The sequence below is a fragment of the Maylandia zebra genome, linkage group LG11 (genome assembly GCF_041146795.1).
Source record: "Maylandia zebra isolate NMK-2024a linkage group LG11, Mzebra_GT3a, whole genome shotgun sequence".
NCBI lineage: Eukaryota > Metazoa > Chordata > Actinopteri > Cichliformes > Cichlidae > Maylandia > Maylandia zebra.
Window position 1 is genome coordinate 26,218,304 of NC_135177.1, and position 20,482 is coordinate 26,238,785.

At 40.7% G+C, this 20,482-nt stretch overlaps 1 protein-coding gene across 3 annotated transcripts in view; it reads right to left on the reverse strand.

The window, feature by feature from the left end:
* The window catches only part of bcam (basal cell adhesion molecule (Lutheran blood group)), a 47,979-nt gene extending 39,140 nt beyond the window's left edge, over nt 1–8,839 (reverse strand). For 2 of the 3 annotated variants that reach the window (XM_012919098.5, XM_012919097.5), the window contains exon 1: nt 8,523–8,838. In XM_012919098.5, coding sequence (XP_012774552.1) covers nt 8,523–8,586 — 64 coding nt within the window. In that variant the 5' untranslated portion in view covers nt 8,587–8,838. Of the gene's footprint in view, nt 1–8,522 lie in introns of all 3 variants that reach the window. The other variant, XM_012919096.5, reaches the window with a different exon arrangement.
* Between the last annotated feature and the right edge of the window lie 11,643 nt (nt 8,840–20,482).

Genomic DNA, 20,482 nt, shown 5'->3' on the forward strand with positions numbered 1-20,482 from the left:
ATCATAATATTGATTTCTAGCTGTAAGAAGAAGGGAGCGATGAAAATGAAAAGCACTGACATACCGAATGCTCCATCATCCTCCCTCTATCCCTCCCTCTGCCTGTCCCTCTTTGTCAGGCCTTATTATTGAACATGTGTCCTCTCTGCCCCTGCCATTAACCAATCCCACCCTCACACACAGCTTTCAATGCACAGGCACACGCATACACACAAAGAGCAGTGCACACGCCTAGACTGCTAATCAACATGAAGAGTTGGCATATCTTTCATCATTCTCCGCGGAGACAAATCTCAAAGAGTATGAGTGTGTGAGGATGGTGTGAGTGGGAAATGGGATCAAAGCAGGTCCACCAAACTCCTATCCTAGACCTCTCAGCCTCTCTCAAAGACCAAATACCCAGTCTCATGATTCACAAGTGCTCCATCAAATTACTGCATCAGTGCATAGAACGCTTAGGTCCCAACCGCTTGATAATAATTCAGTAAGAATAATGGTTAAGTAAATGTAGTCTTAATGCTGCACTATGCCTGCTGGGGCAGAATGCGAGATGCTTTTGCGGCAAACTACTAGGAATATAATTACTTTAGTCCTTAATAACAAGAGACTAAATCAATTAGGCACTATGTTAGTCTGCCATTATACCCACAATAACTATCCATCATATCATGATTGTTGTTCCGAAGAATTCACAGACATGCAATTGGGGAGTCATTTAGCCGATGGAGTCATAACCCAATTGAACGCTATTGATTTTGGATGTAATATTCATATGGGCCAGGAACACATTTGGACATTTTTCTGTTAGACTAAATAAAAAATGAAAACATGAAAGTTGACTCCTCTTGTATTACCCAAATATGGAGGCAACCGGGGAACAAACCCACACGGTTCAGTTTCGGCGCTGCCAACAAAGACGGGCATGAATGCTCTCTGCTACTGCACCAAACTGATGCAACTTTACAAATACTGTTACAAAATCAGAAAGTTGCTGCTCAGCGAGTCAAACCCCTTCTGGTTTGAATATTGTCATTAGCTGAAATGTCAGTTATAGAAAAAATGACTCCTTTTCCTCACTGCACCGAAAACCCACGGATTTGAGAGATGCTGCTTCTATTGGCGCATTCTGCTTGAGCTGTGGTGATGTTTCGACAACACATGCTCAGGAAGATAAAGGATGCATGTATTAGGTCCTGATGGGGTTGATAGACAGATAATGGATGAAATATTAAAAAAAGAGGTTACTGGATCAGAAACACTAATGAGTTTGAGAGACGTAGAGAAGTTAAAGTCAAGAGCAGCAAAGAGACTGACAACCAAATTCCAGAGAGAAATGCAACAGAGCAAAAGAGTCTTCCACAAGATGGGACTTGCGGAGAACATTAACAGTCAGGACATTGAAACGTTACTCCTCCACTCTTCTCTTTCAAACTCAAGTTCACACAGGCAGAGAGGAGCAAAGAAAACGTAAGTGTTATGGTCGATGCTTCAGCTTCGCTCTAGTAAAGTAAAGCCTCCATAAAACAAAGGCCAACTATGTCCTCAGGTGAATTCTTTAACTCAAAGCCTCTGAAACTGACACTGGAGCTGTTCAGTGACTATATTATGGACTTGCTCTCAGGTAACATGCTCTCACACATAAAGGCATGAAGTCATAGAAAACATCCAATTCAAAGAACCAAACACCCACAAAGGTGTTTGCTAGAGGTGTAACACAAACACCGCCTCTGAGCCTAACCCACAGATGCCTCCACAAGCCCCCTCCCCCTCCTCCGCATTCTGCTTTACCTCTTCCTTCCCATTGCAAAGGATTAATGTTCACTACTCCAGTCTCCCAGGTCCCCATGGCCTAGTTAAAGCAATAAGATCTCATTGTCAAACAGTGACCAATCATACTGGAGAGGTTAACCACTGGTGTTTAACCATTAACTAGATTAAACTCAAGGGGCACAAGAATGTTCTGACAGATGCAACAGGGTGATAGGGCATGAAATGTGGCTTAAAAGACAGATTACTCATTGAGGTTTGGGAAAACCACCGGAGAAGTTTGAGTAAATAGAAAAAACTCAGTTACCTACTGAACTTCAAGTCACCCTCATCTCCTTCTTATCATTATGTGATACAGATAAAAGAAGTAAAAATCCCTCGAGGCTCCACTATAGTGCAGCCCCACCCTCGAAACAATTCCTGGGAGAGGGGTCCATTCAGGTCTCTGTCCACATTTAGAAAACTATACTTTAGTGGCACATGAAGTGTGTAAAATTTCACCCTCATTTTTCAGTAGCCTTTATTAAAATGTTTGATAAATACACAATGAACCACAGACCAACCAAGTTTAGTTCCGAGTGCATTCACAGCACCAGTTCTACAATTTTACTCTCGCCTTTCGCCATACCAGACAAAGCCAGTGGTATGGAAAGACACAAGGTGGTAATGGACCCCAAGTGTTAGTGTGTGAAGGAAGGGGGGTGACAGGGCTTTTTTGGAGGGGTTGCATTCAACAACTGCTGCTGAGGCAACTGTTGATGTCTGAAAAGCAACAGCTTGCGGGGCTCCCTGAGGACCTTCTGCCAGCCAACAGTCAGATGGAGGCTTTAAGGTTGGAGGGGCACAGGGGTTAGGATTTCTTCTCCACTGCCAAGAAAATGATCTTCTTGGCCACAGATGCAGGCTTTCTCCGTGACATTCCCCGTTCCTAATTGGCATTCGTCAATCCAGACACACTCAGCCTGACTGATCTTACTCCCGCTATCTCTGCCTTTATCACTTTTGTCAGTTTTATCTGTCTCTTGGCTGCTATTTGATTGCCGAAAACTACTGCACAGGACAGGATTTGCGAATCCATGTTGTGTGGCAGAAACAAATGACTGTAGCTCGTTTTTGTTTTATGGCACAGATTAAAACACTGGATATATAAAAGAGCTCAAGCCATTGCTCCTATTTTGTACCTTCCTCCCCCAAACACAGTGAGACATAACGGTTTTTATCTGCATGTTGCTCCGGCACTCTCGTGCTAAATGGACTGGTAGCACTTAACCTCGTCTCTTGAAAAAGCTTTGTGTGAATTTTCAATTTTGCTGCAACCCTGAATTGCAACCGCCAGCCCCAATTTGCCACCACATATACACATTTTGAGGCAAGGACGCACAATTAAGGAAGTGCTTCTTTTCAAGGTTGTATTTGAAATTACCCACTGCTGTCAACTTCCTCCCCTGGGGTAAGAAGAACAAGACTACACAGTGGCAAGACAATAGTGAGCTGTAATCATCTCTCATCCCATCCCTTGATCTGTCTCCATCCTACCCTTCCTCTCCGCTTCCTTCCTTCGTTCTTTACACATCCACTAATGGCAAGCCTTAAAACAAACAGGCCAAACCATATGATTACATTGGTTACTGCTTAATATTTGTGGCATTATTATAAAGTAGTAGCTTTAATATTTTTCTACTAAAACAAATCGAAATAAATATTCAAATGCAAACTGTGACAGAGACAGACATGATTACTGAAATGAGTGCACTGGAAAGTGCAAAACAAGGACGTGTCTAGTGGCCAAAAATCTGTCATATAACAGCTCTAGAGATGGGTGTAAAAGCAACCAGAAGCCTCACCAACAAAATAAAGAAAAAAGAAACATTAAATCTTTATAAGTCATAATGCAGGGACTTAGATATATAAAGATCAAGATATAAAGACCAACCAGACCAAGACAGCATGTAAAGCAGACAGAGGAATACAAAGATGAGACAAGTAATAAGAAACATGATTATAGAGTGAGAGAGATGGGAACATAGACAAAGCAAATCTGGAGAAACAGACCTTTTGTTTGTTTGTTTGCGTGTGTGTGTGTGTGTGTGTGTGTGTGTGTGTGTGTGTGTGTGTGTGTGTGTGTGTGTGTGTGTGTGTGTGTGTGTGTGTGTGTGTGTGTAATCACAGTTTTGCCTTGCCATTCTGACACTCTTGTTATATATGAGAGTGACAAAAAACTTTTCCATTACATTTGCGAGCCACATCCTTCTCTCGTTCTTACTGACTGATTTTTCCAAGATTAACCACACAGTCTACCATCTGTAGATTCCCAGTAGACTATCAGGGCTGAGTGCCAGCTCACGAGCTAACATTAGCGCCCTATCGAACTGCTGCAAAGGGCTTTAACGTTTTACTCACTGCGAATTATAAACACTAGCGGGCATGCTAAAATTCCCTTCTCTAAACCCAGTGATTACTAAATGGACTTCCAACCACAAGTCAAACCTGAATGTGCCCTTTACTTTTACTGAATAATGTTCAATTTGTGGCCAGAGGTTGTTCGACTGAGTCAAATCCATTTAAAGCACAAGAATGCAACCTGGCAGTGAAGAGTCTCCAGCTTTTCACCTATAAAACTGTCTCGAGATGGTGAGGTGAAAAGCGCATTTTAACTGTTTGTTTATATGTGGATTACTGCCTGTGAATTGTGGTCAGAGGGGGCTTTAAAGTGAGAAAGGAAGTCCTCCATAGAATTTGAGGTGAAGACAAACAAACACACACATCGCAGGGCAAGCTATGACGCGTCCACAGGTATGCCTCTCATTCCATCAGTGATTTATTTCGTTACTGTTACACAGACACATATATTCCCAAACATCATAATTACAGCCTTCCAACTCCAAACCCACCACCCCTAGAGGCTTAAATAACACTGAGATACGTATGTTGCTTCTTCCCAGTATTGAACATCAGACTCCAGTGCAGTGCACATTAACTAGGTATCTATGTTTTTGGGTTCTTTCAGTGCAAACATATCCATTGTAGGATTCACAAATTTAAGAATGGATACAAGCGTGTGGTTCCTCAAAATTCAAACCAAGTGACCCAGGACAGCCGTGAAAAAGGTCTTCTAGATTCTACCTCCTTGCGGCTAAATGGCTCTTTTTCTGACCTAATACCATAATAATTACACATCACTGCAGGGGGTGCACTTTTGAAGCTGGTCTGGCAGGGGGCACAGAAATTAAACGTGAGGAAATGACTGTGGGAATTAGGGCGGTGTTAGACAAAGAGGCTGACCGTACATGTTAAGGGATAACACCTTGAACTCAGCTGATGCTTGTCACAATGATTCTCTTCACTTGTTCGTAACCATCTTGACTATCTTTAGTAGTTTTTACCATAATCCCACAGTACTTTTCATTAGGATAAAAAAAAAACCTTTACAGTCACTTTAATGTGTGTGTTTTACAACACAAACAACACAAAAACACTGACAACAGAACTTTAAGAAACTTTTTCTCCAAAAAAGGAAGCACAGCATGAGAAAGGATGAAAAGAGTATGGGCACCACGACCACATGTTCCTTTAAATTACCACTGGCTGATCATAGCTATGGTGTTAACACAACTTATGCAAATACCCACTAACAAATTTTGATAAACTTATTTTTGACATATACAAAACAACTAAGAAGCCACTGTTGACTATAAATATACTGTATTACAGGGCACTTTTTGAGGCGTGAAGGGTCCAATTGGAAATAAAATATCCATTAAAGTAAGTGAACTTAAGAAAACACAAGGTAAAAAGCTTAATGTTTGGTTAAAAATGACAGATTCTGATTTTTTTTTTTAAATTCATGAAAACTGCATTTGTTTCTATTAGGGATGCCAGAGAAAGACATTGCAGGAAGCATAGTGTGAGAAAGTCAACCACCATCTTTCTAACACCAACACCACAGGCTCTTTCTAACACCACAGGTTGGTCACAGATAAAAAGTTGAGACAAACATTTACAGTAAATTCCCACAAAAAATACTCTTATCATTTTTGTCATACACACAACCACAAAGAACGCACTGTTGACTTAAACTCTGCTTTTCTTTACTCTGCATCACAGAGTGTGTCTTCTAGAGGTATTGGGGGGTGTGGGAGGCTATAACCTGTAAGTATACTTAAAACAGCCTTAAACTTCAGCAACTTTACTGTTTATATTTTACAAAAGCAATAACACAAAACACTAACTTCACCAATTAAATTTTTTCTAATTGCTTTTTTTTGTCTCAGCTGTAAATATTGTGTTGCTAATTTCCAACAGACTTACAAATTTTTTCAATGCTGATTCCTACGGGAGGAATGTGTGAGTGAACGGGTCAGTGGGTCAATATGACTCAGGGCGTCAGCATGCTGAGCACCTAAGGGTGATCCAGGCTGCCATAGTACACATACACATGTGTCACTTAAATAATTACTGGCATGCCCATACATACGGCCTTTTTCCTTTTGAGTAAACTAAGAGCATGTGCATCCAACACATCCAATGCAGAGGTGCCCGTTGGCTCCAGTACACATAGATGGTAAGACCTAAAATAAATAAATAAATAAATCCTAAGCCTCTATAAACTGTATCCGTCTTTAGCACTCAGACTGTGATAGAAAAAAAGTAGAAATAAATATCATTACCAAAAGAATAATTTTACTGTCCTTTTACATTTTAACCTCAGAAATAATTATGATATCTTTTAATAGTCCAACTTTTCCAGTGACTGTAATCCTCTCTGACCTTCTTCGTTGCACACTTTGAAGTTCTGTAACTCCTCACTTCCTTCACTGTTCCTGTCAAAATGTTTACAGTCAGTAGAGGGTGCTGTCATGGTATCTGTGGCTATCATGAGTGGTTGTACCATTTGTAGATAACTTTTTTTCCCATGCCCGAACAGTCTCAAACAAACTATAAAATATGACTACCGGGTGGTTTATATTTGTGCATCTGTTCTATTTAGCTCAGGTCCATGTTCACCACTGACACAGTTGGAGCTTGCACTGCTTGCATGTAGAAAATGGAAATGCAAGTGGAAGTGAAATGCCCTGACTGGCATTAAAGTTTAACTTCTCCTATGTGCACAATCTCTACTTAAGAGACAGCAGACTTGAGAATGTAGGTCTGTATGAAACAATCCCAAGATAACAAGATGGTATTATTAGACAAAGCCAAGCCAAAAGAAAGACAAAGAAAAAGAGAACTTCGACAAACTTTACCTCCAAGGAAAAAAGGAAAGGAAAGATTTATCCTCAGACTTAAGCAGACCTTCCAGCAGCAACTCTAGGGCGTGGCACAGAGGGAACGGGGCAGGCGGGTAGGGGGGAGCACAGCACCTGGAGCCAAGCCTTTAAATCAATGCGGCACAGCTGCCTGATGCGTGATGCACTACTTACTTCATTAATTACAGGGCACTTTTTTTGTAGGTACCTGTTTAAAGCTCAATAAAGGGCAAACAGACAGCAAAGCACAACTGTTGTGATGTGATGCAGGAAACAGAGTGTAAGAAAAGACAAAAAGATAACCATCATCCTTCAGGTCATCTTAAGTGCTGAACCCACAATGTCTATTATTGCCATAGACAACCAAAAAGCTACCACTCTTGACTACACCTCTACCTTTCTCATGCATGTGGAAAATGCCAAAAAAAAATCATGATGTAGTCGATGTTTTAAGGAAATTAAGCAATGAAATATTACAGTGATATTATGAGGAGAGATCGCCTCAGCTACACTTAGAACAGCTATAAACCTGATGCAGCTCCACATCATCTCTCTGAAATATGGGCTTTGATCACAATCCTAAACTTTTCTCTGACAAAGAACATGCAAGGCTAAAATCAAGTTGCATTTAAACTGGCTTAGTTTCCCTGGCAGCACCTAGGGGTGCTTAGGGTAAGGCTCACTGCCAACACAGGAGACAGAAAATCCCGCAGATCAGACATCAAAGCGCTGGAAACTGCACCGCAGCAGCCAGACGTGAATGAGACAGAATAAGAGAGGAGCAACATGGTCTTCACAATAAAAGCTTATGACTTTCACTCCAGGGTAAGAGATTCACTGAAGTGATCAGAGGATTTAAAGCTTTTTGTAGATTCTCTTCCAGCTACAGGCTACTTTATCTGAACTTGGACATCTTTTTTTCTTGTTGGGGGGCGTTTTGTTTGTTTGTTTGTGTGTTGTTGTTGTTGCTGTCGGGTTTCGGGGTTTTTTTTGGGGGGGGGGGGGGGGGGGGTAGCACATCAAACTAACGTACCGCAGTCAAAAAGTGCATTTAGCTGCAGAAATGCAACTCCCGCACATCCACACAAAGCCAAAGGTGCAACACGCAACATCCCGTTAGTGAACAACTCATCGAGACTGCGCGACCTGTGTCTGGTGCAAAGCTGAACCGGGGATAAATCCGGTTTCCACTAGATTCGGTTTGTCCTGCTTCACTCATTTGTAAATAAGTCGGTTACGGTTTCTCAGGAAAAAACAATAAATTACAGACACGGCAAACTTAATGAAATAGCTCAGAACTTAATAAGCCGCTGCGGCACGCAGCCGACAGACAGGTTTGTGGCTTAAGCGGCGGACATCTCAAAGTCGGACTCCCTTACTAAAAAAAAGAAAGTATACATTTTCAGCCCGAAGGCATAGAAATCCTGTCAGCACGCTGTCATCAGCATGGGAAAGTTAATCAGGAGTGAGTCCGTTTAAAATATAACGGAAAGTACTAAAGACACTTACCTTGAAATACCCAGAGGAGCAAGGTGCACAAGAGCAGCGTGCGTCCGTATGTTATCCCGTCCATGGCCGCGTTTCCAACTTTTTCGGGAAAATGTATTTACGGTGTCTTTTAAGGGTGAACAGAGTGGAAATGTTGCACAGCAGCAAGTCGTTTCTTCTTTAAACGCTCCAAAGCTTTCTGAACCTCTCTCACTCTCTGTCGCTCGCTCACTCTGGAAAATGAGTCCAGCGCACTCTTCGTGTCTCTCTCTCACACACACACACACGGAAATTTGATGCTGGTGGCAGTCTACTTGGCTGATATATTTGCACAAAAGGTGACCCCCTCTCCGCTCAAAACAACCCCCTCCTTCCTCTCTCTCTCTCTCTCTCTCTCTCTCTCTCCCTCTCTCTCTCGCTCTCTCTCCCTTGAAATGAAAAGACTTGCCTGACTAATCGTGGGCCTATATGTCCATGGGGGCCCGCAGGATCTCTTAAAGGGAAGTTAAAAGTGATTTTATCATGAGCCTCACTGACTCTCAGCTCAAAAAGAGTACCCCTTACGTAAAAATCTAACTAAGCTTATAAGGAACACGCTATGAAATGCATAAGGTTGAATCACAGTCATAATTAATAGTTTGGTATGTCTAGGAACCTTTGAATTCAATCTAGACATGGGCCAAAGCTCAAAGTATGTGTTTGACCAGGACATTGAGAAGGTAATGACTTAGCTAAATAAATAAATAAATGGCCTTAATAAAATAGGCTTTAGAACAACCCATGCCCATCCATAATATTCTTCTTAAATTTCCTGCCCTGCTTAGACCCTTAACGTGGAACATCCCCAACTTGCATATATTGCAAATAATGTTTTTCATTTTCAAAGCAACTGGAGGCCATTTCTTGGAGCAAGATAAGCTGTCTGTCATTGACAGACATACCATTCATTCTTAGACATGAAATCTCTTCAGAATCTCTTTGGGTTTTTAAAGGGTGTGCCACAGCCTATTTTGGTATTTACTGCTCACATAAACAATTATCATGAGGATCTAAGTGGCTTATCCACAGTATAGTCATACAAGTCTTTGTGCTGGGAGTGGATCTTGCCTGACCGATGAAACCGATTGATGTCAAATCCCATAAGCTTGGAACTGAAAAACAAAAACCACCATGGGTTTACGATCTGAAGACAACATAAACATCTACCCAGCTGCAGTTTCTTTCTAGCGGGGGACTTGATGACCATGAGCAGCTCTAAACAATCGACACTCCCTGCAGGTAATAATAGCCCCCTTGTGGAGCAGTTGCACTCAAAGACACGCATTCCAAACATAGTTGGCTCAAAAGTGCTCGTTAATATTTTTTCAGTCCTGTTCAAAGAGGAAAGGCGATAGGATCCTTGCAAACTTGCTCTACTTTAACATAGACTTATTTATAGATCTACACTAGCCATGGATGTGATTTGTTGATGGGGTTGGCTGGATCCCAAACAGCTCTCTCTACATTTGACAGGGTTCCTGGGAAGTAGCTAAGACTAAGGCAGCTTGTGCACACTTAGACACTTTGATTCTTCTAAACTCTCTTTTCTTCACTGTGTTTCTGGCTATGAAGGAGGGAGGGAAGAAATTCTTCCCATCAGCTATCTAACATCAATACAGCCACTCGTCCCTGATATCGACCCAGCCATAATCATCTCTCCATGCTGTAGAGATTTACTAACAAGACGTCTGTCATATGGTGGAAGAAGTAATCAGTCTTGCACCAACTTAAATACGACTTATCATCCTGCATAGCTGTGGATTATGTTGACTTATCCAAGAATAGGGCATTTTTACAAAAGGCTTTTAGTCATAGATACAGTAGCTGTATTGACTCATTACCTAATGGAGCTGCAGCTGAAGGGAGAAGTGATTTGGATGAAAGAGGACAAAGTATGAGACTGAAGTGGATTATACAAGTCCGTGCAATTGAGGAATGAAGGAAACAAAGTAATAAGCAGGTGGCAACGAGAGAGATAAGTACTGTAGAGGTGAGGAATATGCAGGAAGAAAATAGTGGAAGTGGATGTACCCAGTCCATTAATACATAAAGTGATTAGTGTGGTTACTATTTGCTGAAGCCAGCAGAATGGTCGATTTGTTCCAGGTGACACAAAAGTGAAACATATTAAAAATGAAACCAGTTTTTGTTAAAACCGCGTAAGATGAGTGGTTCAATGAAATGAATGTACTTGTGCTTGTTTAAACAATTACTATTTCATCCACTGTAAGCCAACTAATTACAGAATTGTATATTCAAATGTTACTCAAGAATTACAGCTGTCATAATTAGTATAAATATAAACATGTGTTCAAAAGCCAAGCCCCGTGAAAATATAAATGATCGTGCTGGTGCTGGTCTCAGCATAGCATTGAAATGACCCAATATAACACCAACAGCCCACACTTTTTGAGAAGGCCATTGCTTCATTTGCAGCCTTTAATCAAGACGATTTCTGCTTGCCTCTAAATATTGCCATTATGCTGATTTGTGTCTTAATAGCTGACTTAAAAAAATTAAATGCACTCCATTAACCCATTTATTGCAGCTCCCTGGGACCTATTTCATAACTAGCGCAGAGCAAGAAAGGTAACCCATATGCCTGCTGTCTTCCAGCTTCATACAAGATCCTTGGTATGTTTCCAATCTAGGTGGGATTAAACATCCACAGAATCCCTCCAAAAGGACATCCATTAATAAATTAATAATGCCACAATGCAACTCGGTCCATCTAAAGAGTCTTACTCCAAGCACTGGATGTCCAGGCACCTTGCTCTGCAAAGGAAACGTATGCTAGCTGCATGAGTCAGCTAACTGTTTTGGTCACTATCCAAAGTTCATACACTTAGACTAGGACTGGAATGCAGTTTGGCCAATAATTTAAAAGCACTGTTTTCAGACTCAAGTGTCTCTTTAACATCACATCCTGGGTAGATTTTATCTCTCCTGATTCCATCACTAACAAATATCAGAGAGTGCTGAATAGGACACTTCCTAATCCTAGTCTGCACTGAGATTCATTTCATAAACAAAAGAACAGGTGCCCAGGTACAAGTTTTCAGTGACGACAGACAGTAGATGGGGATGCTGGATGGTGCTCTTTGGTTATACAACCAGTTTTCTTGTATCAACAGCCTTGTCGCACATCTCGTACTCCCACCCCCAGCTCGTGACAAGAAACAGACACATCAGCCATCTTCGAGTTCAGGGAACAAAGACTGGTTGAAGTAGCCTCCGGTGTCTTTGCAAGAAAACAAAGACGGTCGACCAAGATGACTGGAAAAGTGGAAAGTATGTTTACTGACCCATTGTTCACCATATTCAGATCATATGATAACATTTGCCAAGCGCAAAACGTTCATTCTCTTAACTGCACCAGTAAAGTGGCCAGTTTTTAATTTTGATTTTCCTTTTGTATTTTTTTCATTAGCATGCAAAAGGATTTTTAAACAAGTATCTTTAAAACAACTTGCAAAATTTGTATTATTGTCACAACTTGTAGGAATTCTGCAAGCACCAACACTTGTCAGCATTTTTAGACACTCATTGAACTTCCGTATAAGACACTGACACACCTTCAAAAACTAAATCCGACAGACTACTTTATAGTCCCTTGTTTTATGTGATTTCCCACCCTTACCCCATGTCAAAAATTAAGCTACCTGACAGAGAGAATATTTGACACATCAGCCTAAAGCAAAGGGATAAAGAGGAACTGAGACACAGAGACACTACAAAGGAAACAGAGATGTGTAATGAAAGAATAATGAAGGGAACAGATTAGAAGTGGAAGAGGAGGGAAGAACTGTAATTCCAAAGTCAAGGGATGGGTAACATATAGCCCTGGGGAATTATAGCAAAGTATAGGCAGAGAAAAAAAGAGGGGAAAAGATAAAAAGTGAAGGTAGCTGTAATCTTGCATTAATTCTCATGCCTCCACAATGCAGGAAAGAAAGAATGATGTGCTGTAGCGCCATCTTTCACATCCCACCATGATTCTTTGATCTATCCTTTTGTCTCACTCTTGGCCTCTCTTTCCATATGTGCCTTCCATCTCTGTCCACTCCAGTGTCTCTATGTGTCTCTATTACCCCCTTTCAACCGTTCTTCTTTTGGCCTCTTTCTTCTTGGCTGAGCAATAGATGATCACATAGCTATTTTCCAAGCAATCATACATAGTGGCGTGTGAGTCACAGTGCAGGATTTGCACAGTGATGAAGCATTTCTGAGTGAAATGGAAACTCGGGATGCTGCAGTCTCATATCACTCACATTTCTTCCAAGTGGCTCTGTTGATCAATAGAGCACCATCACCATGATTCACCTGGCATCATTTCTGTTTTCTGTTCCAGTCATTTACCTAAATGAGCCCAACAAAAGTACTTTGTTACAAAACATCTCCGGGTGGTGTGAATACAGTGTTGGTTAAAACCAGACAAAGTGAAATCCAGCACTTTGTTAATTTTCCCTAATGGGTGTCATTGGGACAACCCCTTTCAGTATATGTTTCTGGCTTTCACAGTGGATTCTGCCTGACTCGGAGCCAGGCACCATACATTATACTAAACACTCTGACAGTAACTCTGTGGGAGGGAAATCTGTTATGCTCACTTTAAACAGGGCCAAGTTCCAGGAAATGATGCCGAAGAATATAGTGGTCACATACCCGCCTCTGTGCCTACTGAGCAGGAAACTGCATCATAAAGTTCATCTCTGTGGTCAACTGCTGGCAGCGTCTTTGACAATAAATTGGTCACACAAGAACAAGGAGCAAGGGACAAGGAACAAATGTCCTTTATGATAGCATTCTACAGTACCGTTTTAATGCACAAGGTTGGAATTATACCGCCTACTGCAGCAGCAGAGAGTGATGACGTAATGTACAGTCAAATGTTGGAGCCACTCCATATACAGTCCATCAATTTTCTTCCACTTTTCCCAAGTTGGGCCTGGCGGTATCAGGCTAAAAACTGTAATCCAAGCAGCTTTCTGCCCAGCAATGTTTTCCACTCCTCCCCCTTTCCTTGTCATGGCATGGATTAAACAAGGTGCAGGAAAAATCTCTCAGAGATTTTGGTACATATAGCATCACAGTTATTGCAGCTTTGTCAGCCGCACAATCATGAGCCAAATCTCCAGTTCTACCACATCCCAAATGTGCTCTATTAGAGGTTGTGGAGGCTATTTTCACTGTAATGTTTAAGAAATCAGTTTGAGATGATCTGAGCTTTGTCACGTCAGAAGATGTCTACACTGTGGTTATAAATGGATGAGCAACAATAGTCAAGTATTCTGTGGTGTTTGAATACTGCTCAGTTGCTACTTAGGGGGCTAAAGTATCCCAATAAAAATATCCCCCACTCCATTACACCAACACCACCAACAACAACCTGAGCCATTGATACAAAGCAGGATGCATGCTGTCATATTGTTTACACCAAATTGTCAAAACAACAACTAAAAAAAACTATAATTAAGACACAAACATCTGTTTTTCAGCTTTCACAGTTATTTTCAACAGAACAATGATAAACATAATGCAATGTATTTAATTCTATACATAATATCATATGTATAGAATGTATAGAATTAAACCAATACCATTTGATCTCCCTGTTATAGCACACTAATTAATGCACTGTATTTCTGCTCATCACAAAAAGGTTATAAAGCAATAAATAGAAGCTCATGGTTTTGAAAAGAAATTAAGTCTGGGTGCAGAAAGGATGAACAACAGAATGAACCAAAAGGGTTTTACAAGCAAGACCATATAAATGTGGCTCTGCAAAATAATATATTTTTAGGCTTTTCATGCAGCTTAATCTTTTATACTCTTGAACGCCGTCTTTTTCTGCAATGCATGTAAATGTAGCTTTCAGAGGGAAATTAATTAGGAATCAGCTCTTATGCCTTCAAAGTCTCTGCATTGCACTTTAAGTTGCTTACAAATACACACTCATAATCCTCCATGCCTGCTGGGCAGCGTGGACTTTATCATGCCTACACCAACTCTATGTTGGCGTTGTCTCTGCATTCAAACCCTGAAGCTTTGAACATGAATACATAAACCATTTTGAAGAATATTAATCATCCACTCAATGAATTGTGGGCAATTGCAATTTCTCTGTGTCCTCCCCGGGGTTACAACAGCAGTATGAAAGCCTTAGCATCCCTGTCAAGCCTAAATGGTGTATTTATGAAGACACTTTATTTGCATCTTTAGCTGTTTTGGTGGTTTTTCCTGATAGGACCCAAAGCATTGTTATCTTGCAATTTAAATGCTATTTTGCTGTGTACATTCCCAAATGAACACACAAGTGTTTGTGCAAACATGCTGTGCTTTGAGCTCAATTCTAGGAGGTATCGCTATCCGAAGTAAGATGCTCAACACTGGAAAAATTCCACCCTGACAGAAGTTGATGTTCTATCCATTATGTTATAACTGCCTCTACAGATAATATAAATTATATATATTTCAGCTGTGTTCTATAATTCAGCTGCTTATAAATTCTAAATCACCAAAAGAAGATGTTTGATCAGGGCAAGTTTTCTGATTTAGTATTTGGGGGTTTAGTAGGAAGTAGGTGGAATATTGATGCTTTTAACTCCAGAACTTTTGTGTTTACATGGCCTTTTAATTGCAATCTGATGACGAGCTTATGATTTGAGATAAACTATATCTGACTCCATGTTTCTCTTGTGCTCCTTGATTTTTTTTCTTCCACCTACATGTCCATGTGTTTGTTTTCTGTGTTTAAAGGGAGTGGCCCATCCATGTGTGTCCAACGAAGCTTAAGATATTGCATCTCTACTAATGTCACTCTTCACAACAGGGGTGGGACTGTCCCCTGAGACACACCAGCTCCAAGACTGTGTCCATTGTGATTTATCTATTGACCACCATATTAATCCCCAAACGTCTTTCACTGTTTTTCTCACTATTTCTGACACACTCCAGCATTTTCACCCTCACTCATCCCTCCGTTCAGCCGATCTGTACCCCCACCTCCATCTCTCATCACATCGAACCCCCCGTCTCTCCCTGTATCTTTCGCTTTGAACATACCTCTCTCTCAATCTCTGTTGCCCGTAATGGGGGGTAATTATGGCATTACTGCCACAAAGACTGTGCAGTGGGGTTGGAGAACCATGACACACGCTCACAGACTGTGGCCAAGTGTTGTCTTCAATACAGACTTCTGTGGCTCCACAGGAGGGCATTAAGGGAGAGGAGAGGTAGGCTAGAAAGGAAAGGAAGGGAAATGATGGTTTGTGGAGAGGTGTTGTAAAGAATTAATTAGTGCAAGGGAACAGGAAAGATGAAGGCAAAAAGAAGTGCGGGAGCAGGTTAGTTAGATCTTTTTAAGGGCAGAGATAGTGTGAAAAAAGAGAGAAGATTCAAGACAGCCTGGATCATAAGATATCAACTGAATGAAGGGAAACAGTAGGGGAGAGTTATGTGCTTCAGACTGCATTAAATCAACTTGGGGCAGAAGATGTAGAGAGTGGAAAAGAAGAACAAGAATAGCTGAAAGAGGCTTCTGTCAATAAAAGAAACAGTGAGTGCTTTGCAGGCTGGTAGGTCCCCACTGATCAGCAGTGCAGTTTGTCTAACCTGACTTGCTGTGCTGGGCAGACCGTTTGGCATGATGAGATTTAATGCAACTCTGTTGCGGGTTGCCAACAGGAATGAGGCTAGTAGCAAGGCTGTATATTACACTGCTGTGACAGAACAAGAGGAGGCAGAATGTATGTGTGTGTGTGTCTGTGTGTGTCAGGGTGTGGGGGTTACTTTCCATTCCATTAATTTCTATTTGAATGATGTGCACAGAGAAACAGCATGTCTTTTACATTTTTCTGAATTTAGGAAGTTTTTTTTTTCAGAGATCTTGTAATTCAAGAATATTCAATATGACAATAAAGATTTAATAGCTATATTAAGTGGTCAGTATGTTTTGTCATACCTCATTGCCTTCTTATAACAAAATTACTTCTGCTGCTGAGGCTGCCTGTTCAAATCAATATTTGTTATTTTAATCAACTGACAGCAGATGGTTTTTTACCATAAGTGGGATTCAACTGACATCTGAGTGGCCCTCTGTAAAGCAATTGAGCAGAGTGCATTAGGGGCCCTGTTCCTCAACAATAAGATCTATGAGTGTTTATGTGTTTGTATCTGAGCCCTCTACAGTGGGCGATGATGGAAGATCATATGACAGCCAAAAAGTTCTCTGTGTGCAGTCAGCCAAAAACAATACTGCACATTCATCATTAATAACTTCACCAACATGACTCGTGTTGTTCTTCTGTTAATTAACCAAAGTCTGATGTCATGGACATGGTCCCGCTTGTTAAGACTCATTCTTAGCGGTGACCTAGTGGTCTTGTGTCATCATTGCTGGGATGTGAGGGATGGTGACACAGCACTCAACTATGCATAGAGATGAGCAAAATTCTCTGATCATGAGGTGTCATATGGTCATGAGGTGTCTATGGTCATAATGCAGGGGGCATGAAAGTGTATCTTTGTGTTTGGTTTATTGAGTTTTGTGATGTAGTGTGTGAATCAGCTTTGTGTAAATTCTGTAAGAAATCAATTATTCAAAAGAAATCAGTTTGAAGGTTTCTATTCTTGCAGTCTTTCCAGTTACAAAGAACACAGGGAATAATTTAGATTTTCTAAGTCTTAGCTGAAGTAGCAGATCCATAATTAACACAAGGCCATATGGAAACTGTTTTGTTTTTTTTCCAATAAAACACAAGCCCAGAGACCAACATGTTATTCAAATTTCAAGGTGCACTTTTCTCTTACCTTAAAATATACACCTCTGAATGGTGAATCCTCATTGCTGTTCTCAAAGTAAAAAGACAATCACCTTTTTTTTTTGTTTTGTTTTTTGATGGGCTTCACTATTTTGCTTTTTACATTTGATTTTATTCTAACCTAGAGTTTGATGGATGGACTTGATTTTCCTGTCACTTTGTTGTGTTGTTCTTATTTGGAGATGCTGTGACCTGCAAAAACATGTCATCTTCCTCTGTGCATTTCTCTAAGGCTGAATGACAATGAGTTTGAATTGAACGATTTCCCCCCCATCAGTAACTGTTGCTTTTCTTTATGACTGAATCTTCTAACTTCAGTTGTCCCTCTCTCTCTCTTTATCCACCCCTCCTCCCCCTCATCTCCTGCCCATCTTGTGTCTGAATATACTTTCTGGAAAAAGTCAACTCTTACTCATCTGCATGCAGAGTGCCTTGGTTCCAGCTGTGAACGGAGGATTGAAATGGAAATGGGAATGAGAGAAAAAGCAGATTACGCTCCTCAAATGCATGCACAGCCTCCTGGCTGGCCCACCAGCTGAGTAGAGGGAGTGGGTGGGTGGATAATGGGGGTAAAGGAAACAGAGTTAAACAGCAACAAAGTGAAGGGTGAGGAAATGTCAGGAGAAAGGTGAAAGAGCAAATAAAGATGTTTTGGGGAAATGTAGAAAATTGAAATGGCAGACCTAAAATTGTGTAAAACTCAATCAAGACTATCTCAAAGACACCAAATGTTCCCACACAGACAGGAAAGTGCCCCCACACACAAACTCTAATAGGCGAGACAAGGTTCATGTGAATAAACTCAGACTGGCCTCAGAGATGACCAGACCTTGAACCTTAGAAGCTGATTTGAAAAATGCAGACAGAGGCAGAAAGGGATGATCAGCTGTGTGTGTGAATGCATGTAAAACGATACACTGTGTTGCAAAGAGAAAAGACGCACGTCTTTCTCTTCTGATAAATATGCAACAACCAGGTTTGTCTAAATGACACACAAAATAAAAAGATGATTTAACTTTCATTTCCCAGATTGGAAAAGGCCAAAAATAAAAGAGAAGCATTCATTGGCAGACACTTTAACTTGCAATCAAAATCTTGAAATGATCTTTAGTTTAACACACACTTTTTAAATGTCAGGGTGCCTGTCAGTTTGATACATTGCTATTCATGAGATTTCCATGTGCCCTGTGTTACAGGACCTTCAGCTGGAACAGTCAGATGGGGGAAAGGGAGAGCAGCAGAGACCATGAGGGTGAGAAAAACTGCATAATGGAGAGTGAAAAAATATGAAATAATGAGAAGAGAAATTGAGACAGAGAGAAACCAGGAGAACAGTTTCTCTATCAGGGCCCAGAGAAGCGTGACCCTGCCTGCCCATTTTGGGCAGGCCCAGAGGCTAGTGCACGATGTTAACTGAATGTTCTAGCAAACGTCTGCCACAGCAGGACCCGGCTGTCAAATTAAATTCTCTCTCAGAAGATGGGTCCCCGTGGTGTGCCTGAATTTCCACGGAGGAAGAGTACTATTTCGATGATTGTTGTGAGTAGTCTAATGCAGCTTTTGGTATCCGCTTCTTTCTCACCCCGTAATCATGAATCCAACGGGTCCCAAACGGCACCCAATCTCGTCTCACAAACTAGCAGCTGCAAAAGACCAGAGTCATTATGTGCTTTTGGAGAAGAATTCAATTTTGTGGAAATGTGCAGAAATATGCCCAATCTGCATCCGCAGCTAGTTTCAAAAGAGTAAATGAAGTGCAGAGCCGAGGAGTTTCTCAGGAACTGTTTTAAAGAATTAACGAGAGGGGTAGCTCGGTAGTTAATAAGATTTCTGCTAACACAATCGCATGTCTGTCTGTCAGTTTTTGCATGCACACATTTACGCAGGCAGTGTCCACAGATTTTCACTCACACGGGACCTGCCTAGCCTCTCTTTGACATGCACTTGCACGCGCACAAGAGTCGGCAACACAATCACAACACATATTTTACATATTTGTTTGTCTGGCCTGAGTTGCAAAAGCAGCCAGAATCAGGTAAGAAAAACCAACACAAAAAAATATGACTGCAAACTCTATATTAGGGCACAAGTGCTTGATGGAAAACAATAATATTCGCAGAAAACAGTTTGGAACAGATACAGGTATGAGGGGAAAAATGTGGGCATGTTGGGATTTGCACAAAGGGAGGCAGAGGACACTGAGACAAGGAGGTCACTGTGTGAAATAGACACACTGGGCATGCAGCAGTGTAACAAAAGTCTGAAACTACAGTTCTCTAACCTCTGCAACCCTCCCTGCACAATATATATTCTCCACTCACATGTGCCCACATAAAGCACACACACAGCACACTGTGTTGGGCGTTGTGAATACATCTGGCAAATGTGTCCATGGACAGTAAGTAAAGTCAGTCCTGGTTAAGGTATTGGAAAACTGGTAAAAATTTTAGAACTGTAGATCTACTTCCCTCACTAACATCACTGCATCATTATTTTCACATTTGAAAATAATGTAAAAGTAAAAGTGTTTCTTAAACAATAGTTTATAGATCTATATACTTGATAAACCACAAGTTTCATAGTAGGAAACACAGTTTTGATGTCCAATAGTGTATGTTATTACCACATTTCATTGAACTTTAAACCATATAAAGTGATTTTTTAAAACATATATATAAATGAATATTATACAACTAAACAAGGCAGTGGTGGAGGAATTATTTAAAACTTAGCTCTAACTAAAAATACTCTGTTACAAGTCAAACTCTTACAGTATTATGAGAAAAAATGACTTGAAAATAGGAGAAGTAGAACCATGCAACTGGCACCACTAAAAATAAAAACAAAAAACATAGCAACAACATAAAACAATGAAAGTACATTTAACAGCTAAAGCAATTTCATTCGCCACTTTCATGAATTCCCTTCTGAGAAACTGCAATTCAGTTTCAAGTTATGTACTGAAAATTATTTTTCATGATTATTTATTCATTTCTTTTGAAGAGGTGAAGAGACTTTTAGCAAACCTTTTTTTTAAGAAGAGGTAAAGCACGGCACAATGTCAAATCATAAAGCTGGTGAGCTTTCAGTCCTGATAGGGAAGGGGGAACACCGGGGGAA